The sequence below is a fragment of the Myotis myotis genome, unplaced genomic scaffold (assembly GCF_014108235.1).
Source record: "Myotis myotis isolate mMyoMyo1 unplaced genomic scaffold, mMyoMyo1.p scaffold_m19_p_7, whole genome shotgun sequence".
Taxonomy (NCBI): Eukaryota; Metazoa; Chordata; class Mammalia; order Chiroptera; family Vespertilionidae; genus Myotis; species Myotis myotis.
The window spans coordinates 89783568-89809519 of NW_023416379.1; the positions used below are offsets into that span (position 1 = coordinate 89783568).

General features: G+C 43.5%; 2 protein-coding genes across 2 annotated transcripts in view; one reads left to right on the forward strand and one right to left on the reverse strand.

The window, feature by feature from the left end:
- The first annotated feature begins 8324 nt into the window (after positions 1–8324).
- GLO1 (glyoxalase I) overlaps positions 8325–25952 on the forward strand; it is a 28559-nt gene continuing 10931 nt past the window's right edge. Inside the window, exons 1-2 of the mRNA XM_036317102.1 lie at positions 8325–8495; positions 25781–25863. Coding sequence (XP_036172995.1) covers positions 8412–8495; positions 25781–25863 — 167 coding nt within the window. The 5' untranslated portion in view covers positions 8325–8411. The remainder of the gene's footprint in view (positions 8496–25780; positions 25864–25952) is intronic.
- On the reverse strand, positions 22243–23570 carry LOC118660123 (thymidylate synthase-like). The gene is made up of 2 exons (XM_036317223.1): positions 23535–23570; positions 22243–23302 (listed from the first exon to the last, which is right to left on the reverse strand). Exons 1-2 carry the CDS (start codon positions 23568–23570, stop codon positions 22244–22246), a joined length of 1095 nt encoding a protein of 364 aa, XP_036173116.1. The 3' UTR covers position 22243.

Below are 25952 nucleotides of genomic sequence, written 5' to 3' on the forward strand. Positions count from 1 at the left end.
AGGCAGAGGCAGCCGCCATGGCAGGTGGGAGCCGAGGCAGAGGCGGCTGCCATGGTGGTGATGGCCAAGGCAGCTGCTATTTGCGGTGTGGGCCGAGCCCTTTACAATAATTTTGTGCATCGGGCCTCTAGTCCTATATAATAAAAGCCTAGGTGGCATCATGCCCTCCTACGATGCCGCCACAAGATGGCCACGTGCACAGCAGAGGCAGGGCCTGGTGGCCACACCATGCGGTGAGGCCTGGGGGTCCCGCGGCTCTGAGTGGCACAGATGAGGCCGGTCCCAGCATCTCCGCCACCTCGCGCAGAGGAGGCAGGTCATAGCAGGGGAGGGCAGTTGGAGCGATTGGGCCAGCAGGGGAGCAGTTAGGTGTCAATCAGGCCAGCAGGGAGCAGTTAGGGGGCAATTAGGCTGGCAGACAGAAGCAGTTAGGGGCAATCAGGCAGGCAGGCAGGTAAGCAGTTAGGAGCCAGCGGTCCTGGATTGTGAGACGGATTTCTGACTGCTGGTTTAGGCCCGATCCCTGACCGGCAGTCAGACATCCCCCAAGGGGGTCCCAGATTGGAGAGGGTGCAGGCCGGGCTGAGGGACACCCCCTCCCATGCACGAATTTCATGCACCGGGCCTCTAGTGATAATATATAAAAGCCTAAGTGACCATTAGGACTGGATGACCAGACAACTGGATGACTGGCTGGTAGCTATGGCACGCACTGACCACAAGGGGGCAGACATTCAATGCAGGAGCTGCACCCTGGTGGTCAGTGTGCTCCCACAGCCAACTTCCCTCAATCCCTCTCCTCTCGCCTGCCCCTCCTGCCCGGGTGGCCATGATTGGCCCTGGGCAAGACAGCCCCGATTGGCTGGGAAGGACCACACCTGTGCACGTATTCATGCACTGGGCCTCTAGTATCTATATATTCTGATGTAGTAGAAAACAAATTATAGAATATAATATCCCTTAAAGACCTTTAAATATATCTATGTGCCCTTACCTACAAATTCCTATTTTGACAATATATCCTAAAGAAATAATGCTTAATATGGACAGAGCTTTTGTTCAAAAGATGTGCATTGCTGTATTTGGCTTGTGGCCTGTGATTCATGCAATAGTTTAATTGACTCTGGCAGAGAACTAGGTTCATGAAATACTGCCCATGATAGCACTCCTCGGGGTGCCTGAGATATGGGAAAAGTGCACCTTCCAGAGAGTTCTCTTGAGGCTTAATAGAAACAAAACACCATGCAGCATATATAACACTTTAAGTGGTTAAACTGCCCAAGACCCTGAAAATTAAATGTCCCTAAAAATACAAGAGAGAACGTACATGAAAACACCTAGCACAGTAGTACATAGTAATGGCTCAATCAATGCTACTTGTTATTATGCTATTTATTAAGTATTAGTACCAGTGTATATAGTACAGAGAAAAAGAAATACTGAATTGGTAATCAGGGAACCTGAATCTACCCTAGGACTATCCTACCCAATAACTCAACTAATTTATCCTGAAATTCAGATTATGAAACTGCTTTAGTGTTGAGTCACCTTATTTGTAAAATGAAACGCAGGAGATGCGTTGATCTCTAAGTTTCCTTCCTGTTCCAAAAAATCTATAACTTCACAATGAGTTTGGTTTCAAGCCTCAACCTCTGAGAGAAAGATGATATTATTGATAGAAATAAAAATGTCAAGACAACCAACTGGAAATGTCTAGATGCTGTAGGGAATATGTAGTTAAAGTTCACAGATTATCAAAAAAAAAAAAAAAAAAAAAAAGCCCTAGCCAGTTTGGCTCAGTGGATAGAGCATCGGCCTGCGAACTCAAGGGTCCCAGGTTCGATTCCGGTCAAGGGCATGTACCTTGGTTGCGGGCACATCCCCAGTAGGGAGTGTGCAGGAGGCAGCTGATCAATGTTTCTCTCTCATCGACGTTTCTGACTCTCTATCCCTCTCCCTTCCTCTCTGTAAAAAAATCAATAAAAATATTTTTTAAAAATCTAAAAAAAAAATAAAGTTCACAGATTATCGATATTTGTTATATTGTAACTGATGTTACATTATAACATCATATAGCCACATGATCATATTATCAAATAATTTTAGTAGCCAACCATTCAAGTAAAAAATCTATAAATATAAAAGGCTAAATGACCAACCGTCCACCGGTCCTTGAATAACTACCCACAGTTCATTCTCTCCCAAGCTTTTCTTCCAGGATTATTAGTTTACGGCTGAAACAGCACATTAATACCCCTGTTTAGTTGTCCATTCCATTTAGTAAAAAAATAAAATAAAATAGATTGCCAATGCAGAAATCTAAAACAATTCACAATAGAAACATGGGCAACTAATAATATGATATTCACTAAGAAAAATTAACAACCAATAAAGCATTTTAAGCATACTCTGAGTAGATTTCCTAATCTTAAATTTACTGACAAAAGAAGCCTCTTATAGTGGGTTGAATTGTGTTCCCTTAAAATATGTCTAAGTCTTAACTCCTGCTACCTGTGAATGTGATTTTTTTTTGGAAATAGGGTCTTCATAGATGCAGGTGAGGATCTCAAGATGAGATTATCTTGGATCTACAGTAGGCGCTTAGTCCTATGACTGGTTTCCTTAGAAGAGAAAGAAGAGAGAGCTTTCAGACACAGAGAAGAAGGCCGTGTGCAGACGGAGCAGAGATTGGAGTTACAACGCAAGAAATATCAGGCGCCACCAAAAGCTGGGAGAGGCAAAAAAGGAGTGTAGCTCTGCGGACACCTTGATCTCACACTTCTAGCCTCCAGAATTGCGCGAATTTCTGTCGTTTTAAGCCACCAAGTTTTGGTAATGTGTTCCATCAGTTCTAGAAAATTAATATCCCTTCTACCAAAAAAAGGAAACTCTTTTAAACTCTTTTTGGAATTTGTCTTCACAAATAGTTACTATTCTAAACTACAGATGGTCCCTAACTAAATGATGGTTTGACTTATGATTTTTTCAGCTTTATGATGGTGCGACGAAAGCGAAACACGGTCGGTAGACTCTGGCTAGGCTAAGCTATGATGCTCGGCAGGTTAGGTGTATTAAGTTCATTTTCAATTTGCGATCAACTTATAACTCCACTGCAAGCCAAGGAACATCTGTACTCCTTCCCACTACTGCTGTCTTCCCTTTTGTTCTATATGTGGTGCTTATTGCTTTCACGTTTTAGGAAAGTCTATGGTACAATATTTAAGTTAAGAGAGGTAGAAAGAATAATACATTTGCCCAACATCCAGCTTAAGTTATGAAACAATGTCAAGGCATGTATATCTCTCCCCTATTGTTGCCTGCACGGCCCCTTGAGGAAATTATGTTCCTAAACTTGGACTTATTTATTCCCAGGCACTTCCTGATTTCATTACGAGGTGTGTATTTAGCCCTAAGCAATAGATCATATTGTGGTACATTTTCAAACTTTGCAAAAATGGTACTGTGCCATATGGTTTTTTTCCCTGCAACCTTTAATTATTTCATTTCCATTTGTGAGCTTGATCCATGTTGAAATATGTTCCTCTGACTCATTCATTTTCACTTATGTATAGAATTTACTGTATGAAAGTAGCACAACTTACCTTCTTGCTATTGAACATTTAGGTTTTATCACATTTTTTTTTCTATTCAAACCATGTCTCTTATTCTTAGGGTATATAGACACAATAATCCTCTAGTAGTGGATCCTAGGATATAGTATCTTTAACTTCCCTAGGTACTGTTAAATTATTCTCCAAAGTGTTTATAATAACTTAGGTGTACACCAGCAAATGTATATGAATTTCAGCTGTCCCACATCCACAGATTCTGACAGACTTTAAATTTTTTAAGTTTTGTCAATCTGAAGGGCATGGAAGGAACCTCCTTTTTAAGTTAAATTGCATTTCCCTATTTACCAGGACCATTTAAAAAATCTGTCTATTAGTTATATGTGTTTCCTCTTTTGTAAACTGTTTTTTCTCTTTTGTTATTTTTTCTGTTGAGTTGTTTACCTTTTTCTCACTGATTTGTAAGAGTTTTTGCATATTGTGGACACCGATCCTTTGTGGGCTATGTTCCTCCACTCTGGTTTATCTTTTGACTTTTTTTTAAAAAAAGTGTTTTTATTTATTTTGAGAGAGAGAGATAGAAACAGTGATGAGAGAGAAATATCAATTGGCTGCCTCCTTCACACACCCTACTGGGCATAAGCCAGAAACGTGGGCATGTGCCCTGACTGGGAATTGACCCCAAGGAATTCTTGGTGCATGGGATGGTGTTCAACCACTGAGCCATACTGGCCGGGCTATCTTTTCCCTTTTTTAGTAAAGATACATTTTCCTTTTTATATTTTGTGCTTTTACATCTCATTGATAAATGTCTACCATAAATTCATAAAGATATTCTCTGATTTTTATTCTTTATGTTTTTAAGTTTTGTTTTTCTCATTTATATCCTTAATACACTAAGACTTTTGCTTTTCTTTATTGTAAGAAATAGAGAAATTTACATTTCCCCCCTATAAATATAAACTATGATGTCCTAGCACCATTCATTGAGAACTTCATCCTTTCCCCCTGATCTATATCAAGTTTGTGTGTGTGTGTGTGTGTGTGTGTGAGCTGTGTATTGTTGCACAGCAAAATATCCCAAAACGTAGTAGCTAAAAACAATAAGTATTTATTATCTCATGGTTTCTGTGGGTTAAGAAGCTGGGAAGGTCTGACTGGGTAGTGCTGGCTCAGGGTTTGTCATGAATTGAAAATTAAGGTGTCAACTGGGGCAGCAGTCATCTCAAAACTCTACAGGGAGAGGACCCACTTCCAAGCTTACTCATGTGGCTACTGGCAGGCCTCAGGTTCTAGCTGTTGAGAAGAGGCATCAGTTCCTTGCTATGTGAGTCTTACCATACTGTTGATTACAACATGACAGCTTGCTTACCTTCTGAGTGGGAGATTGGAGATAAAGCAAGTGAGAGAGCTCCAGATATAAGAATCACAGTCATATAATTTAATCTCAGAAATGACATCCCATCACTTCTGCAATAGCACAAGAGTGTAAATACCAGGAGGTGGGGATCATAGGGACCATCTTACAGCTGCCTAACACAGTTCCCATTTATTGATCTACTAGAGGCCCAATGTACAAAATTCGTGCAAGAGTAGGCCTTCCTTCTCCCGGCTGCCAGCACTGGCTTCCCTCTGGCACCCAGGACCTAGGCTTCCCTTCCAGCCCTGGCTTCATCTGGAAGGTCGTCTGGAAGGATGTCCAGAAGGACATCTGGTCTAACTAGCATATTACGCTTTTATTACTATAGATACCAGTGCCATTATCACACTGTGTTACTGTAGCTTTATATTAAGTTGTTATCTGGAAGGTTAGGTCCCTACTTATTTATTCTCCAAAGGTGTCTTGCCTTTTGGGAGGCTCTAAAAATAGAATCTAGAATTAATTTATTTAGCAATAGACATAAGACACTGGGGCGTAGGGGAGGCCAGGGGATTGTCAAGGGCGGGGGGAAAAAAAGGACATATATGTAATACCCTTTGTAATACTTTAAGCAATAAAACAATATATATATTTACTTTGAAAAAAAAATTTATTCAGTTCATCAAAAGCCCATAAGATTTTTATTGGAATTGCTTTACATTAATAAACTAATTTGTAAGCAAATCAATATTTTAAGACACTGAGTCTTTCTATCCATTCACCTGGTTTATCTCTCACATATTCTAGGAAGTTCACTAGAGGGATTTGAGGGGTGGAAAAACACACACACACACACACAGTTTGGGTGTCTTTTCCATAAAATATCTTAGATAAATTTCTTTTGTCTGGACTTGCTATACAAAAATTAAGTGTTAACACACAATATATACAGAGTTTGTATATTGCCTCAATTTCTGGGTTTAGTAGCTTTAAGGTCTATCTCCATGTTAAAGTTCTGTAGTTCTAGTACATTGAGTTTTGATGAAATATCCCTCAATAAGTTAGTACTAGGTATGCACAAAATTTGTCGAAATTCTTATCATGCTCACCTTTGCAGCAGCAGACATCTATAGTTCAGTTTGAATCAACTCTCTCTTCTTTTGAGAACTGATCCTCCCCCCACCCCCCCCCCCCCCCCGCACCCGCACCTCTACCCCTGACTGCAACCAGGTAAGTTCTAATCCAAACTGCCTTGACCACAGTAAGCACAGGTCCTAGCCTCGGCCAATCGTAGCTTCTCCCTGGATTTTATCAAATTGGAATTCAGGGAGGAGATTAATTCCTCTCTGGTGAGAAACTGAGAGGCTGAAAACTTCAAGTGACTAGACAACTGGAGCAAGTGTGCCTGACAAAATGAAGCTGACATGAAGAAAGAAGCTGAGATGAAAGATGGAGACATCTTGGTGGTGTCCAAGGGCATAGTCCCAGATTCCTGATGCCTGATGCCAGAGGCATCCCTGTCCTGCTTCAGTTTGGTTAGGTCAGCCAATAGGTTCCCATTTTGCCTAACCCCTTGCAAGCAACATTTCTGACATCCATCTATCTTTTTGCTAATTTAAAGAGACCCTCCTATTCACTTAAAAACTCTCTTTCAGCCCTGGCCAGTGTGGCTCAGCTGATTGAGTGTCGTCTCGTGCACCAAAAGGTCACTGGTTCAATTCCCAGTCAGGGCACATGTCCAGGTTGTGGGTTCGGTCCCCAGTCAGGCTGTGTGTGGGAGGCAACCAATCGATGTTTCTCACATTGATGTTTCTCTTCTCTCTTCCTCTCTCTCTAAAAAGTCAATAAAACTTATTTTTAAAAAACATTCTCTTTCACTCATTCATTTATTAACAAAGTTATTTTCTAAGTTATGTATTCACCAGTAATGATAGTTAGTCTTTTAACAACAAGAAATATTTATTTTGTTCTAGTCATCATAGAACAGTGTGGATCCTGAGAAAGAAGATACCTACTAAGAAGGGCTCTCAGTGGCTTAAATGGGCTCAAATTGAAAAAACAGAGCCTTCTACACAAGGAACCTCTCATGCAAACTGCATTTCAGGGAGAATCCTGCACTAAACTATCTGCCTCCAGCACTGAACTGCCCACCTGCATTGTGTTTCTGTCATTTAAGCAAGCCCCGACAAAGGAATTTCTCAAGCAATAGGATTGAGGCTTTCCCCATCCAATTGGAACTGTGCATCTATATCCCATAAGCATCTTCACTGACCAATCAGGACAGTGGGTTTGTTTTTTTGGACCAATCAAACTTTGAGGATTTGGACTCCTCCTTTGCATAAAAACGGACCTATCAAGGAAAAGGGGCAGAGACTTATCTATATAAGTCAGCTTCCCTCTGGTTCAGACAGTGCACTTTCCCTTTCTCCAGATGACTGAAGATTACTGAACGTTGCAGGCTGCGTTTCCATGGCTGGAGTTGAAACACTTCGATCAGACCAGTGCAGGAGCAGAAATAAGCAGAGTGGAGGAGGCCTGAGTGTAGTGGAACACAGCTGTCTAACTAGCCAGGGGCCTGGCCCCAGAGCAGCCTGGGTCAGTGTTGTTCCACAGCCACCAGCTTTGCTGTATCACAGTTGAGTTGTTTGCACAAAATAGTTTCCTTCTTCACCACACCCCAAGCTGGGGATTCCTGTTGGCATTGAATTGGCACCAACAACCACAGTTGACAACAGTGATGACTAAGTCTTCAAATGAAGACAATTAAAATATGTGTCTCAGCGAAATTAACTTAAAACACAGTGAAAGTGCTGACCTTTGACGCATAAGTGTGAAACACTGACAAATCTCATTTGATCCTCAACCAAATCCTGCAAGGAAGCTCAGAGGGGCCAGTTATACCAAGCTAACAAATAGTGGAACCAAAAACTTGAACCTAGGTCTTTTTACTAAGTCACAATTGTCTTAATTATCCTGTTCTGTTTAAACTTGGACTTTGGGATTCCTATACGTTAAAAATAGTAACTCCCAATTCTCTTTCCATCAGAAACAATTTCCTACCAAGTTGTAGCCCTGAGCTATAAGTGGTAACTGAACTTTACTACACTTGATCTTAGCCAAAAGGCCGAGAAGCGATGAACTTTAAAAAAACTAGGTCATCAAACAACGAAGAAAAATCACTCTTGTCATCCACCAGTGTTTGTTTGTTTGTTGTTTTTCTTGCCCCTTAAGCGGGCCTCCATTAGGCGCACGGCACCTTGGGAGTTGTAGTCTCAGGGCACAGGCCTCTGTGGCTGGAGGCGCTGACTCACTGGCACTCAATCAGCACAGAACCAATTTGCTCTCCGCACAGCTATTGGCTGGAAGGCAGCGGGAGCCCGCCCCGCGGCGTGGCGCCGTGGCTGGTGGAGGCAACCGGCTGGGCGGAGTGTGGAGCTCGCCGCGTTCCCGGGTACCCTCGTCCGTGATACAGCAGTGCAGCCATGGCAGAGCCGCAGCCCGCGTCAGGCGGCCTTACCGACCAGGCTGCCCTCGGTTGTTGCTCGGACCCGGACCCCAGCACCAAGGTGGGCGCAGAACCTATTTCTCCCGAGTGGGGGGCCCAGCGTGGCGCCTTTGGGGTCCAAAGATAGAGCAGATCCCCGGGCTCAGCCAGGCCCGGCTCGGACTGGATTCGAACCCCATTCGACCGCCTGTGCAACTCTGTCCGCCTCGGGCGGGCCGAAGCGGGCTGGGGAGAGGGCTAATGGTGTGCAATGGGGGTTCCGTGAGAGGGTCCAGTTCTTCAGATTGTTTCAAAGCCTGCAACCCAACTTGCATTAACTTTTTAATTTGGGGATGTTAACTGGAAGCCACAACTAACTCAGAGTCAGATCCGTTGTCTGTGGGTGTGCGTGTGCCCAAGGTCAGTAACCGTGGCGGATAAGACGAGCAATTTCAGAACTAACTCCCAACCCAGGTTCGAAGGTCTCTGTCCATGCCGGCCTCTCCCAGCCTGCATCACTTTTCCGTCACTGCCCTGGCTCCAGGCTCCACTCCTAGAAGCTAATTTGATCGCTTCGGCTTTAACCGCGCCCAGAATTTCGCTTTTCCTTCGCTTCTATGCTCACAGCCAGCCTTCTGCCCTGCCTGTGCGAGGTAGCCCTAGGAGAGATCACAGAATCATGGAGCTTAGATCCGAAAGGAATCGTAGAAATTTCTTCACCGATCTACTCGGTGGAAGAATGACCTGTTGCACATGAAGGCTTTCATCCGTCCAGCTTGCTTAACATGTCTGTACTAAGAGTCAGTGTAACTAACTCACTGAGGTGTGGTACTTGGGTGCGTTGTCAAGATTTGACACAGCAGTCGCTTGGAGGTGGGGAGGGGGGCGCGGTTCTAGTACTCATCAGTGTCAGTAAACGCCTTCGTGTATTTATTCAATGGGCTGGGGAAATTCTAAATTCCTTGAGGATTAAATGTGCTTTATGCAACCCTCTAAGAGGGGTGCATGACTGTGGTCCCTCCTTGCTCTTTGCCTTCAGGGCGAAGTAGTCATACACCTGTAATTGCTAAAGCCTCTGACTAATATCTGCTTGTTAGGCAAATATATATAAAATCTCTCACACTCATCTCACTTGTATACCTTCTAATAATAATACCTAGTTATTTCACATAGAGTTGTTCAGCATATATTAATTTCCCAGGTAACTGGGGATTTTATGTATTGGGCTAGTAATTTTTTTCAGGGAGATCTTTATGAAATTTGTTCAGTACACTTCCTTGCATTCTTAATTTACACTTCTCATAGTCTAAATTTCTCTTGGTGATTTGGAGTAGTTCTTTTTTGAAATCAGAATTTTTTTACCTTTGAGGTACTACCATATGGGGTACCATAAAATGGAATCTATAGTAGCAGCTTATATATATTAGTGTCAGGCCCTGGGTTGCTGTCTTAAGTACATTACTTAATTTAATCCTCACAACAATCCTGTGAAGCAGGCATTATCTCCATTTTCCAAATGAGACTGGCACATAGGTATTGAGTAACTTGCTCAGGGAGGAGCCCACACTCCTAGCCTCCACTCTGGCTTCTGGAGTACTGTTTTCAGCACCAATTTTGAACTTGAGAGGAAGTAAATTTAAAAACCTAAATGAATTAAATCCAGCCTGATTACTGACTACCTACTATATATAAAGAATGTTTGGGGATACTGGGATGAACAAGATGAGGTCCCTTCACCAAATATACACCAACTCTAACATAAAATGGAACTGGGAGTAACATGCTGTTAAAATTAGAAAGCACCCTGGGAGCACAGGAGGAAGAAATTCTTGACGATAGCGTCTGTGATATGGTGTGTGCACAGGGTACTTGGAGTCTGAAGACCTCCATTTGAATCCCCAGTTCCATCATTGGCTGCAGTGACTTTAGCAGGGCACTTGGGCTGAGTTTGTAAAAGGAGCATAAAAAGGGCTACTAGGATGATAAAGGGCATTGGTGTTCTCAACACTATGAAAAGTTATACAGTTCAAGGTCGCATTTCAATTGTGGGGATCCCAGACTGCTCAAGCAGAAGGTGGGGGTGGGCCCATTCCTTGAAAGATGGATGGGATTCCAATGCCACATGGGAGACAGAATTACATAGAAGGGTATTCTAGCTGGAAGACACCTCTGAGCAAAAATGTGCTGAGATATCAGAAAGGTGCAGTGTGGTGTGGTGCAGGTTCTGGAGAGGGAAGTCATGTGTTTTTGGTTGAAGTCCGGGTCATCTAAGCCAGTGGTTCTCAACCTTCTGGCCCTTTAAATACAGTTCCTCATGTTGTGACCCAACCATAAAATTATTTTCATTGCTACTTCATAACTGTAATGTTGCTACTGTTATGAATCGTAATGTAAATATCTGATATGCAGTATGGTCTTAGGCGACCCCTGTGAAAGGGTCGTTCAACCGCCAAAGGGGTCGTGACCCACAGGTTGAGAACCGCTGGTCTAAGCAGTGCAGCAGTGGTAGAGAAAGCTAGAATGGTAGGTTGAATCCAGATCATGGAGAAAGCTTTGAATGTCACATCTACGGAAGCTGGATTTATATGAGTAGTGAGGAACCATTCAGGGTTCTGTTGAATAGATTGGAGGGATCCAAGTATGAGGTGATGAGGACACCTAAAAGGCTCTTCCAGAAAGTGAGGTAAGTGCTGAGGGTTGCTTTGAAAAGGAGAGAGCAACAGTGGTGGAAAATCCACTCACTTGTTAATCATTTGCATCTCTGTCATAAAGGTAGACAAAAGAATGCACAGCTGACCATGTCCTGGGCTATATTATTTGGCTAACTTTCTTCAAAAGGCCAAATACTTCTTTTCCCAAGTAGTAATCTAAAGTCAGTTTTTCTACTGTTCCCATCAATGTCCTTTGTTACAGTAATTTGGAGTGGCAGGTGATAGAGTTGGGGAAAACTTTAAGGGATGGTGACATTTAAGCTGAGTATTACCAAATACAAAGGAGGTAGCCAAGTAGAGTTGGATGCAGAGGTAACAGGAAGAAAGAATGGAAAGGAGGAAGAAAGGACAATAGCCAGGTGGACGAATGACTGTTCTAGGCAGAGAGAATCATCCTAGATAATAAAAGCCTAATATGCTAAGTGTCTGGTCATCCGGTCATCCGTTCACTCAAAGCATAATATGCAAATGATGTGCTAAGGCCGCTCAACCGCTCACTATGATGTGCACTGACCACCAGGGGGCAGACGCTCTGACCAGTAAGTTACCTTGCTGCTGGGGTCCAGCCCATCAGAATTGAGCAAGACGGCCCGGACATGCCCTGGAACCCTCCCATGGTCCCTCAGCTGGCCATCCTCCCGCTTTCCTCCCCGGCCCTGACCATGCACCGGTGGGGTCCCTCAGCCTGGCCTGCGCCCTTTCACAATCTGGGACCCCTCGGAGGACATTGGCGAGCCGGTTTTGTCCTGATCCCACAGGCCAGGCCGAGGGACCCCACTGGTGCACGAATTCGTGCACCAGGCCTCTAGTAGTATATATAAAAGCACAATGACATCAGAAAAATGATGCAGGGACCTACAGGTAATGATACTGAAGTTATAGGCAGTGCAAGTTGAGGGGAAGGTACACAAAGCAGTTATTGGGATGCTCAAAGAAATTATGATCACTCATTATGTTCACTTGTTTTTCTCACCTTGTAAAGATTTGTATTTGGTAAATATGTTTTATAATATATGTATTTTATTAGTATATTTGTGCATAATTAAAGTAAATATCCATTTATTGAGGGTGCATGCTTCTTGTGAACTCATAAGGGTATGAAATAAAAAACATTTGAGATTACCAGTTTAGGGAAGTAGGGAAAAAAGTGAAGTTATAGAAGTATGCACCAACCATATGTACTTGCTGTTGATACTTTATTTTGTAAAGAATATTTTTTTATTGGCTTCTTGGCAAGTTTTGATATATCCTGAGAACAGACATATAGTGACCAAACATTGTTGGGGGCAGTTGTATAAAATCCATTTGTAGACTTCTTCTGGGAATGGAGAGTACATACTTTTTCCTATTCCTCATCATAAGTACATTATATGTAAAACAAACATCGGAGACTGAAAGGTGAGGAGAAGAAGGCAGACTGGCTAGGGACTTTGAGACCCTAAGAACACCATGGGAGTGAGTTTCCTCAGTTTTCTTTTTGCCTCGTATAGCCCAGACTTGGAGCTAACAAAGCTAGCAATCTGGAAAAGCCAATGGGTGCAGACCAAAAAAAGCCCAAGGAAAGCCTCTCTCTCTAGTCATAGGACCAGGAAATGGGCAATATCTACACTAATAAAAGACAAACATGCAAATTGACTGTACCTTTGCTATGCCTTAGGCCACGCCCACCAACCAATCAGAGCAACTATATGCAAATTAACCAACCAAGATGGCGGCCAGCAGCCACGGAGCTGGAGCAAGCAGGAGGCTTGGTTGCCCCAATGATGGAGAAAGCCAAGCTTCCTGCCTGCCGCAGCTCCACTCAAAGCAACAAAGTTTCAATTACAGAAGGTAAATAAACCCCAGATACCTGCTTTCAGCAGGCCATGGCCACGGAGCTGGAGCGAGCAGGAGGCTTGGGAAGCCAAGCTTCCCTCCCGCCCACCCTGGCCAGCTCTGAGCTCCTCTCAAGGCTAAAAAGTTTCAATTATAGAAGGTAAATAAATCCCAGAATAAAAAAGAAAAAAGGAGAGGCTGGGAGCTTCCATCGCCGGGGGTGCTTGGCCAGCCTGAAAACGGCCCTCAGCCCCTCACCCAGACTGGCCAGGCACCCAGGTGGGGACCCCCACCCTGAAGGGGGTGTGACCATCCTGGAAACAGCCATCAGCCCCTCACCCAGGCTGGTCAAACCTCCATGGGGTGAGGGTCCCCACTGGGGGGGGGCGGCTTGACCAGCCTGCAAACAGCCATCAGCCCCTCACCCAGGCTGGCCAGGCACCCCAGTGGGGACGCCCACCCTGAAGGGGGTGTAGCCAGCTGCAAACAGCCATCAGCCCCTCACCCAGGCTGTCCAGGCACCCCAGCAGGACCCCGACCCTGATCTGGGACACCCTTCAGGGCAAAACAGCCAGCCCCCACCCATGCACCAGGCCTCTGTCCTATATAATAAAAGGGTGATATGCAAATTGACCCCAACAGCAGAACGACTGGGAATGACTGGTCACTATGACACACACTGCCACCAGGGGGCAGACGCTCAATGCAGGAGCTGCCCCCTGATGGTCAGTGCACTCCCACAGGGGGAGCTCTGCTCAGCCAAAAGCCAGGCTGATGGCTGCCAGTACAGCGGTGGTGGTGGGAGCCTAGGGATGTCTGACTGCAGCCTAGGCCTGCTCCCCGCTGGCAAGTGGACATCCCCTGAGGGCTCCTGGGCTGCCAGAGGGATCTCTGACTGCCAGCTTAGGCCCAATCCCCCAGGGAGCGGGCCTAAGCCAGCGGGTGGTCATCCCCCGAGGGGTCCCAGACTGTGAGAGGGCACAGGCTGGGCTGAGGGACCCCCCGCTCTGAGTGCACAAATTTTTGTGCACCGGGCCTCTAGTTTCCTGAAAACAGAAACATTTAGACCAGTGGTTCTAAAAGCTCTGGCCCTTTAAATACAGTTCCTCATGTTGTGACCCAACCGTAAAATTATTTTTGTTGCTACTTCATAACTATAATGTTGCTACTATTAGGAATCGTAATGTAAATATCTGATATGCAGGATGGTCTTAGGTGACCCCTGTGAAAGGGTCGTTCGACCGCCAAAGGGGTCGCAACCCACAGGTTGAGAACCGCTGTTTAGACAGTAACTGCTCTGCTACAACCAAGCACCACAGAAAAAAACTATGGCCGCAGCCCCACCTATACAAGCAATGGCTGAATGGGGAATCTGGTCTACCCAAGGGACAATAATGAGGTGCCTAACCTACCCCTGCCAGGGTGGTGTCAGAGAAGGCTGAGTAGGGAGCCAGAACTTTCATCTCACCAGGAAGTAACAAGCTTTCCTCCTGTGCTGTGTCAGTGGAGAAACATGGGAAACCTGAAATTCTACCCCAACCCAGCAGAAGTATTTTAAGAAAATCATAAATGAGAGAGTAAAGGGATGTAAAGAGAGGTAAGGTTTCTATACTTGATTCAAACCGATAAATATGACACTAAGTGACTGTGATAAGTTGCTTATATACAAGGGTGGGCAAACACAGGTTAATGATGATAATAAATAATACAATAATTAAATAAATAATAATAATACAAGGATAAACTCTGTTTCACATACAACTGTAAACCTACTTCTGCCAACCCTGTATATAACGAAACACCTAGAGCAACCACTAAAAAAGCTATTCAAAGAAATACATGTAAGAATAATCAAAATGGAATTATAAAAAAAATGTTCCAGTGATCTATAGAAGGGCAAAGGAAAAGAAAGAAATAGTCCTAGCCGGTTGCTCAGTGGTTAGAGCGTCAGCCCATAGACTGAAAGGTCTCAGGTTCGATTCTGGTCAAGGGCATGTACATGGGTTGCAAGCTGGATCCCTGGCCCAGTCGGGGTGAACGCGGAAGGTAACCAATAGATGTGTCTCTCTCACATCGCTGTTTCTCTCTCTCTGTCTCTCCCCGTCCCTACCACTCTCTCTAAAAATCAATGGAAAAAATATCCTCAGGTGAGGATTAACAAAAAAGAAAGAAAACAAAACAAAAATAAGAAAAATGGCCAACTTAAGCCCTAATGTTTCATTAATTACATTTGATGTAAATATACCAATTAAGACAGAGATTGGCAGAGTAAATTGGAAAACATGCCCTTGCTTATCCATATATGATGGAATTTTTTGTGCTGATCATTATACAACATATGTAAGTTAAGTCATTATGCTGCATACTTAAACTTACATGGTACTATATGTCAATTATATTTCAAGCTGAAAGAAAAATTAAAATATGCCCCACTACATGCTAACTACATGAAACTCCCTTCAAATATAATGATGATAGAGGCAAGTTAAAGTAAAAGGATGGAAAAATATGTATTATGCCAACAGTAATCAAAAGAAAGCAGGAGTGCCTATATAAATATCAAACAAAGTAGATTCCAGAGCAAAGAAAATGATCATGGAGAAGTACATGATATAATGATAAAAGGGTCAATTGACCTAGAAGACATAGCAGTCCTGAATGTGTTTGCACCAGACCGCAGAACTGCGAAACTATGTGATGCAAAAACTGATATAATGGAAAGAAGAAATAGACAGATCTACAGTTATAATTGGAGAATTCAATACTACTCTTTCAACAATTGGTAGAAAATTAGCAAGTAGATTTAACAACACCTTCAGCAAATAAGATCTAATCAGCAAGAACATGTAATCAACATTTATAGAACACTCCACCCAATAACAGAAGACACTTTTTTTTAGGTGCCCACAGAAAATATTCCAAGGTAGATCATGTCACAGGCCCTAAAACCAACTTGAGCAATTTTAAAATAATTAAAATAGTGTGTACTTTGACTACAATAGAATCAAGCTAGAAATCAGTAGCAGAAACATAACAGGAAAACCTTCCAACAATTGGAAACTAAGTAATACATTTTTGAATAATCCATGGGTCAAGAGAATTCTCAAGGGAAAAATTTAAAAAATACATTGAAGACTTTGGCTGGTGAGGCAGGCTGTGAAAGAATTCATAACTGAGATAAGAAATACAGTGAGGAAATTTATTTTCCTTTCCAAGGGAGTGAAGGGCCAACTATTGCTAGTCAATACAGGGTAGGGACCAAAGAGTGGCTTTTGTTTTTAAAGAGCAAGCAATTGCTGTTGCTAAGTGACAAGGAAGGGAGGGGGATTGTGTTGAAGTTGAGCAGATACCAGGGGTTGTCTTGAAAAGTTAGTTTATTTGCTTTCCAGGAGACAGTCCAGCAGATGTCCTAGAGAGGTGTCGTATCAGTATTTCTTCCAAGCCTGTAAAACACACTTAGAACAAAGGTATGAAGAGTTTAAAAGAAGTTTGTTTGAAGGGGAAAGGAGAGGGGAACTTTCTACTAACTAGAAACTCCTTGGTGCGAATTGTCCCTGAGTTGTGAAAACAGCAGGGAGGAGGGACATGAAAGATTGCAGCCTTGAGAGTAGCTTATCTGGCCGAGTTTGAACAAAGGAACTGTTTGAATCAGAGGAGCCAACAGTCTTGGGGTTTAATTACCAGATGCTGTGGAAGGCCACAGCAAAGAAAAGGAGAGGCCTTTTTCTGTCTTTACAAAAATGAAAGAGGAATATCAGCTAACAGTGAAGGGGGGGAATTTATAGCACGAAATGCATACATTAGAAACGAGGAAAAGTCTCAAATCAGTCATTTAAGTTTCTTCCTCAAGAACCTAGAAAGAGAAGAGCAAAATAATCCAAAGGAAGCAGAAGGAGGGGAATAACATTAGAAATCAATGACATTGAAAACAGAAAATAGAAAAAAACAATTAAACATAGCTGATTCTTAGTGGGGGCGCGGGGGAAGAATTGACAAACTAGTAAGACTGCAAAAAAAAGAGAAAGACAACACAAATTACCAACATCAGGAATGAAATAGGGAATACCACTACAGACTACGGGTGTCAGAAAGGCAGTAAGTCATCAATTTTCAACTCTATGTTCATTAATTAGACAATTTACATGAAGTGGGACAATTCCTTTGAAAACACAAAGCTGTCATAACTTACCCAATGTGAAATAAATAATTTGAATAGCTCTATAACATAAGGAAATCAAATTCATAATTAATAATCTTCCAAAAAGCGTATCTCCAGGCCTAGATGATTTCACTGAAATTTTTTTCCAAACGTTAAAGAGGAATTGACATCAATTATACAGTCCCTTCAAGAAAACTGAAGAGAAGGGAACACTTCCCAGTTCATTTTATAAAGCTAGTATTACCAACATACTAAAACCAGATGAAGACAGTACAAAAAGAAAAAACTACAAATCAATATCCCTCACAACTGTAGACATAAAAATATTTGACAAATTATTAGCAAATAGAATTCAGCAATATATAAAAAGAATTACACACCACGACTAAGTGGAATTTATTCCAGGTATGGAAGGCTAGTTCTATATTCAAAAATCACTCAGAGTAATTCACCACATTAGGAAGCTAAAGAAGAAAAATATGATCATATCAATGGATGTAGAAAAAGCACTTGACAAAATTCAATACCATTCATGATGTTTTTCCCCCAGAAAATAATAGGAATGGGAATGTCTTCAACTTGATAAAAAACATCTATAAAAATCTTAGAGCTAACATTGTGCATAATGGTGATGCTTTCTTCCTAATTTGGGGGAACAAGGCCAGGATGTCTGCTGTCACCACTCTTATTGAACATCATGCTGGAAGTTCCAGCCAGTATAGTAAGGCAAGAAAAGGAAATAACAGTCATACAGATTAGAAGGAAGAAATAAAACTGTATCACATCGTACATTCTTAAGGCAGATAAGTAGATAGCTTGGGTTTTCTATATATAGTAGTAACTAACATTTCAAATAATTTTTAAAAACCTGTGTAATAGATCGAACCCTACCTCAACAAGTTACGGGCTTACATTGAGATGTGTTAGTTTGCTGTTACTGGTAAATGATTTAAAACAACACAGATTTACTATCTCAGTTTTATAGGTTAGAAGTCCGACATGGCCTCGCTGGACTGAAATCAAGGTATTGACAGGGCTACATCTCTTACTGGAGGCTCTGGAGCAGTGGTTCTCAACCTGTGGGTCGTGACCCCTTTGGGGGTCGAACGACCCTTTCACAGGGGTCGCCTAAGACCATCGGAAAACACACATATAATTACATACTGTTTGCAGTAGCAAAATTACAGTTATGAAGTAGCAACGAAAATAATTTTATGGTTGGGGGTCACCACAACATGAGGAACTGTATTAAAGGGTCGAGGCATTAGGAAGGTTGAGAACCGCTGCTCTGGAGGGAAGTCCTTCCAGACTCTTTGAGATTAGTGGCTGAATTCAGTTCCTTTCGGTTGTAGGACTGAGGCCCCAGTTCTTTGCTGGCTTTCAGCTGGGGGCCATCCATAACTCCTTGCACACATGCCCCTACATCTCTGAGGCAGCAGTGGCACATTCAATCTTTCTCACCCTTGGAATCTGACTTCCTCTCCTGCCACACCTCTCTGCTTCTATCTTCTTTGCCTTCTTTCATTCTTTCCTCTGTTCCTATACAAGCTTTTAACATCTCATTAGAGTACATTGAACCCAGCTGGATAATCCCGGCTAATCTTCCTATTTTAAGGTCAGCTGATTAGTAACCTTAATTCCATCTGCAAAGTTCCTCACAGCAGCAATTAGCGTTTCATAGAATAACCAAGAACATCTTTAGATTTTAGTTCTTGCCTGCAACTCCCTCCAGAGACTACAGAGTATTGGCTGTGCACCATGTGTGGTGTGAGGAAGGCAACTGTCCCCCGTGAGGCCTGCCAGAGACAGCCTTTATAATTGCCTTGGTTGTACTTACATTGTGGCCTGGAGCCAGCCTCAGGCAACTGTTGTAACTGAGAGAGAAGCAGCAGTCACTCACATTAGCTGAGAGGAATATTTGCTATTTTTGTAGGGTTTTGTAGTGCCTGTTTTAATCTCTGCTGGAACAAGAGTAGGAAGTGGAATTGGTTCTGTGGCTGTTATTTTGGTATCACTCCATTGCAGTCGCTGAGCAATTTTGTAGGGATATTTGCAGTTACATTCAACGGGAGAAATCAGAGCCTAATTGTGAGTGCCAGGCTAGTGCCTGGATGTCAGTAGCTGCTGTTTTCTTTTCCAGCTGATTGCTGGAACAGACTTTTAGGAATGTGGCACCTGACTGAGAAAAGCTGTCCAGATATTCTAGAACTGTAACTTCAGAGCCAACTGCCTTCTATGCGATTATAAACTGTGAATGAAGAATTAAGTTATTACATTCCTTAAGATCAGGGTATTACGACAGTTTTTAATCTAGTTTTATTTTAAATGAGAATTTTAATGCTTGTAATAAAAGTACAATTTTGTTATTTAAAAATTTAGCAAAATAGCTCTAGGCAGTTTGGCTCAGTGGATAGAGCGTTGGCCTGTGGACTGAAGGGTCCCAGGTTCGATTTCAGCAAGGGCACACCTACCTTGGTTGCAGGCTCCTCCCCAGCTCATACCCTGGTCAGGGTGCATGCAGGAGGCAACTGATTGATGTGTTTCTCTCACATCGATATTTCTGTCTTTCCCTCTTTCTTCTACTTTCTCTAAAAATCAATGAAAAAATATCTTTGGGTGAGGATTAAAAATAAATTTTTAGCAAAATATAAAAATATAATTTCCTAATGATGCTGAATGAATCACATGTATTTGTATTGTATACTAGAGGTCCAGTGCACAAATTTTGTGCACGGGTAGGGTCCCTAGGCCTGGCTAGCGATCAGGGCCGGCCGGGGCCTTCCTTCGTTCTACGCTGACCCCTGGTAGTCAGCGCACGTCATAGTGAGTGGTCAAATCCTGGTTGGTCAAACTCCTGAGGGGACAATTTGCATAACAGCCTTTTATTATATAGGATGATGTGAGTTTCGGGGGGATATGTCTGTATGGCTGTGAAGGGAGAGGTCAGAGTTTTCAGGCCTATTTGTTAAGTCCTTGGTTATGACAAGAATAAAAATGTGTTAGGAAGCACCAACATAGTTAAGAGACTCCTGGTCTGGAAGATACCTGAGGTAGAAGAAGACCTGAGCTTAGCATTAGAAAGTTGGGGGCAATTCATTTAATCATTCTGAGTATGTTTCTCATCTGTTAAATGTGGACATTAATACCTACGGGCAGTAATACCTCAGAGTATGTACCTAATGCAAGTAAACCCTCTAGTGATGTCAGATCCCAAGGCAAATTATTAATGCTAATGATAATCTTAACTCCATGAGTTATTATACTCTCTGTACCCTTTTATCAGTTAAGTCACATCTCTTGTTTCCTGATTTTTAAATTGGATAGTTTCACAATGGTATTAGAGACAGTAATTTTTTTTTTTTTTGAGGGATTACGAATTTATTCGATCATCCGTACACCAGGTGGCTGAGCCAGGATGGCTCCGGCACCCAGTGAGGGGAGTCAACGGCTTTTAAAGGACTTTTCGCGGGATTTTTTCTGGGCGGAGACTTCTTTATGCATACCCAGAGGAGAGAGAATGGAATGTGGTCACCGCAAGTGAAATGTGGTCTTCAGCAAAGGGAATGTCCCTAGTGAAATGACCTGAAAAGCCAGTTCCGGGGGGAAGGGTATCAACTCAATTGCTCCATCAAACCTAACATTCCAGACTTTTTGTTTTATGGAATAGGGGCGAAGGGCATGTCTTCTGTAACTGCTTCCTGCTGAGTCTGGACTTTGACATCACAGGGGAATGGACTTTGATAGTAGTGGCATTTCCCCAAGAGCCTGGTTGGTGAAGTCTCTTGAGAGCGGTCCTGTTGAGTGACTTGGGAGGTAAAAACTGGTCCTGAGGCTGCCACAGCGTCGCTTGTCTGGTTTTGCTGCTTTTCTGGGCCTGGAGCTGAAATACAACTGAGACCTAGATGTTATTTTTAGGGGGGAAAAGATTAGGGGTCTCAGTTGCCTCACTAGTGATATGAAAGGAGAAAACAGGTTACCCTGGGGGTGAGGTTCTTGTTTTCCCAGTTTTGCCCCTTGTTGGGCATCCACATGTTTCTTGTAGGTCCTGAGACAGGGTTATGAGGAGAGCGATTATCTGGACTGCCCTTTTGTGTAGGATACGGTGGGTTACGGGGACAGGCAAAGACTGGTTGTTGGGGGGGCCACACCTACATTGGGTGAGAGATGAGAGTACAGGTTCCTGTCCAGTTGGTGGGGAGACAGGTGTATGTGTTTTCCCCACAGAGGAAAAAAAATATCCCTGATCATGGAGACAAGCTGAAAGGTATAAGGAGAAGAGGTGGACTAAAGGGTATGAGATTCCTTTTTCTAGTTCCTCACTCCAACCTGAGAGGGTAGTCGCCATGGCGCTACCGATAAGGGGTGACAGATGAGTGGTTGAGATTTTATTGCAGTGAAAGTGGGAGGGAATATTAGAATGGGCTGTTATCCAAGGGAAAAGAGAAAGAGAAGGAAAGGAGCCGTTGAGGCCAGGGGCCAGGATGGATGGACACTGCACTCAGACCAGCCAGATTTAGTGCTTTAAATTTCCTGAGGTTATAATCTGGCTTAACTTCTTTTTTTACTGAACCTTAATCCTTGCTGTTTTTCTGAATATTCTGGTTTAGCTTAGGAAGTATCCAGCAACCTTGTCCTGCCAGCCTTGGAGACTGGAACCTCACTTTCTTTTTTTTTTTTTTTTCTTTTTTAATGCATAACTCTTCTTTATTATAACAATATATAAAACAAACAACTTTAAATATTCATAACCACACCAACCATACATTATCATAACTGGTGTTGTTATTCAGCTTGCTCAAATGTGAGGGAATAACTTATAATTCTTAAAATCATTAACCATACAAATGTGGGAGTGAGATGCATGTACATATTTTTAAAGTATATGCGTTTTTACTCTCTTCACTTTATTCATCATCTCAGTATTTTCATACATCCTCATTCAGTTAAGGCCTTTTATTACTAAGAGAGTCAGTACAGCTATATTTGCCAGTGGTAACAGTCTTAAGTTAATGAGTAATAACTGATAGTTACCAACTGATTTTTTACCTACTTCCTTCTTTCTTTAGAACAAAAAAGAATTTTCACCTAAGCATCCATTCCAACCCCTAAAGGCAGTGTCCTTCAAACAACTCCTTTAAAAGCACTTTAAACGACCATTTCCATTTTAATAGTCGGATGAGGATTGTACCCCTCAATCTGAAAGTCTTCAGTCTTGAAGTCATCGATTGTCTCAACTTTTCGAAGGATTTTGAGCTTCGGGAAAGGCCTCGGTTCTCGCTGAAGCTGCATTTTCAGTGGCTCAACATGATTCAAGTAGATGTGTGCATCTCCCAAAGTGTGCATAAAGTCACCTGGCTTCAGGCCGGTGATGTGTGCGATCATGTAGGTGAGCAGGGCGTAGCTGGTGATGTTGAAGGGCACACCTAGCCCCATGTCTGCTGACCTCTGGTACAGCTGGCAGGACAGCTCACCGTTCACCACGTAGAACTGGCAGAGGGCATGGCATGGAGGCAGGGCCATCGAAGGAAGATCTTTTGGATTCCAAGCACACAGGATGATTCTTCTGTCATCAGGGTTGGTTTTGATTGTGTCAGTCACTTTTTGCAGTTGGTCTACTCCTTGATCAGAATAATCTGAATCCATATCTTTGTAGTCTGCCCCAAAATGCCTCCACTGAGAGCCATAAACCGGGCCTAAATCTCCTTTTCTGCTGGAGAATCCCAGGCTGTCCAGGAAGTCACGGGACCCAGTGGTGTCCCAGATTCTCACTCCCTTGGACGACAGTTCTTTAGCATTTGTGGATCCCTTGATAAACCACAGCAACTCCTCCAGGACACCCTTCCAGAACACACGCCTGGTTGTCAGCAGAGGAAACTCATCTCTCAGGCTGTAGCGCGCCTGCATGCCGAACACCGATAGGGTGCCGGTGCCGGTGCGGTCGTCCTTAAGGAAGCCAGAGGGGAGGATGTGCTGGATCTGCCCCAGGTACTGCAGTGCCCGCTCCAGCGCGGCGGGCGGTGGCGGGGGCAGGGGCAGCTCAGAGCCGGCGGCGGGCGGCGGGCATGGTGCGGGGAGCAGCTGTGGGTTCGGGATAACGGTGGGGAAGGCGGCCAGACCTCCTGCAGGGGCCTCTTTTCCGGTTGTCTGGGCGCCATCGACTCCGCCTCTCTGAAACCTCACCTTCTTGCTCAGAGTTAAATGGCCCTTTTACAATTCTTGCAAATAGTTAACTTTAGAACTTTCAACATTTCTCTTTTCCTTCTCATCACATACGCAACCTTCACAAATTTCACACTTTCAAATTAGCATTCAGACCTTCTTTCTATGTCCTTCAAAAATGTATAACCATGCCTCAGACCTTCCATTAAGTATTTCTACTCTAATATTCTTTTTTTCTTTAAAATGTATTAGAATTCTTCACTCTTAGAAACCTCACTTTTTCAATGAAAACCAAAAGGTAAACAGCCAACATTTCTTAGATTCACATTTTTTCAGAGCATTAAAGGGGTGAGAATGTTGGCCTTGGGATCTAAAGGCTCAGTGAGGGGGTCCCTTCGCCATGTCATGTCATAGGGGAGCTTTGCAAGAAGACAAAAGTTGTGAATCCGGAGGTGAGAGTACCCAGTGAGCCTGAGAAAGGAGAAAATTTCTTGTTCAGAGGAGGGGACAGTCACAGAGGAGATAAGGCATTTACAGTCCAAGGAATGGCGCGGCCTTGTGGGGTGAGAGAGTGAAACTGAGGTAGGTGACTGTGATTCGGGACAACTGGGCTTTATGAGGGGATACATGGTAGCCCTGGCCGGGCACCAAGGTAGAATGAGAAAAGAATGGATGGGGGATTTAGTAAGAAGCAGTGTGAGGTGAGGTGGCTAATGGCTGTGACACTAGTCCGTCAACCCTCATAATAGAGACTGAGGAGTGGACAAGGGTCCCAGCAAATTCAGAGAGGGCAGAATAAGTGGCCCCAGTGTCCATTAAAAGGAGATCTGCTTGCCTGCCACCACAGTCGTTCCCCGAGGCTCTGTCCTGGTCATGTAAGTCTGAGGGGTCCTGTCAGGCCTGGGCAGCTTCTTCAGTGGCCAGTCCCAGGAGGTCTGGGAGCTCCCAACCGGATCCAGAGGGCGGCCGGGCTGGACTGGCTGAGGTCTGCCCCGGAGGGGCCAGACTACAGTCTGATTTCCAGTGGCCTTCCCTTCCTCACCTTGGGCAGGGCCCAGGCGGGGGTCTCGGGTTTGAGCAGGACTTGGCTCAGTGTCTGCATTTGAAGCGTGGGCCCGGAGGAGGCTGAGCCCCTGACTTACCCGCAGTTGGAGGACCGGCACTTCCTTTGGGGTTCGTGAGAGCGGTGGCTGGGAGCTGGAAGGCTCCTACTGGGCCTCAGCCTGGCCTGATCTCGCCTTTGTTTTGGATTTACGTCTCCTCGTCTCTATTATTAAAGACCTTAAAGGCCAGGTTAAGGAGGTCTTTTGAGGGATTTGTGGACTGGTATCTATTTTTTGAAGTTTGCAGCATATGTCGGGGGGCTGATTGGGATATAAAATGTGTTCAGAAGAAGGGGTCCCTCTGGGGAGGTGGAGTCTAAAGTAGTAAATTTCCAAGTTCACCCAATGGGCAGGGAGCTGGCAGGCTCAATGGGCCCTTCGTTGGATCCTAGCACAGGCCCAGGTCCGAGGGGTAGTCCTGGGTGAGCTTTGGAATCCTGACGCACTAGGCCAGTGATGGCGAACCTATGACACGTGTGTCAGAGGTGACACGCGAACTCATTTTTTTTTTTGGTTGATTTTTCTTTGTTAAATGGCATTTAAATATATAAAATAAATATCAAAAATATAAATCTTTGTTTTACTATGGTTGCAAATATCAAAAAATTTCTATATGTGACACGGCACCAGAGTTAAGTGAGGGTTTTTCAAAATGCTGACACGCCGAGCTCAAAAGGTTCGCCGTCACTACACTATGCCAAGTAAATGGCAGCATAGAAAAACATTAAAACTTATAGAGAATTTTTGTGGCTACTCGAGCCACACTGACAATTGCTGGGAAGCAAAATCTCGGGGGATAGAAATAATCGAGACAGGAATTTTACGCTTTTAGTTATTTAGGAGTTTAGGATCTTGTAACTCCTTGCTGTGATTACCAATAAATAGTTCTTGTGTGTTCTTCATTCAACAAATTTTACAGTGGTTGGATTCTTATTTATAATGTCACTGTTTTAGTTTGGGACACCCGCAAGCAGACTGGAGATAGGGGTTTGGTTCTCTGTAGTTTACTTGGGAAGTAGTCTAAGAAATCTCTGGAGTGGGAAACAGAGGTGATAAAAAGTGTGTAAGAGTGAGGGTATTTGGGCTGGGTCTTGCTGGGAAGCCTCTGAGAAACTGGAACCTGCCTCAGAATTGTCCCACTAAGGGGCAAGGAAGCCAGGGTTTTTATCTGTTATTGGTTGAGGGTCATTCCTGGGCTGTAAACTCCCTGGCACTTGGGGCCTGCCTACCCTTATGACCAGAAAATACCCTTGGGCAGAGAGCCCAGGTTGTAGATAGTAGGTATGGAAACTTTCCAGATGATTTCCATGGTGGACAGGGGGGACAAAAAGTTGTTTTCTTCCTCAACACTGTTACAGTGGGGGACTGTGGTACAGGCGGTAAAACCGGAAGGTGTTTAATATGTGCTGTTTCTCCTCAGGATTTTCTGTTGCAGCAGACCATGCTGCGAATTAAGGATCCTAAGAAGTCTTTGGATTTTTATACTAGAGTTCTTGGAATGACGTAAGTGACCTCTATATTGGCACCTGTGATGTTTAAATACACAGCTTTGCAAATATAGGCAATGCTTTCAAATCTATTTTTAAAAATGG

Bases quoted from the DNA above. Each gene is read 5' to 3' on its own strand.
- LOC118660123 (XM_036317223.1), bottom strand. From the start codon at position 23,570: ATGTTGGCTGTTTACCTTTTGGTTTTCATTGAAAAA. The intron at 23,303-23,534 runs GTGAGGTTTCTA...GAATTGTAAAAG, and splicing joins TTTTGGTTTTCATTGAAAAA to GGCCATTTAACTCTGAGCAA.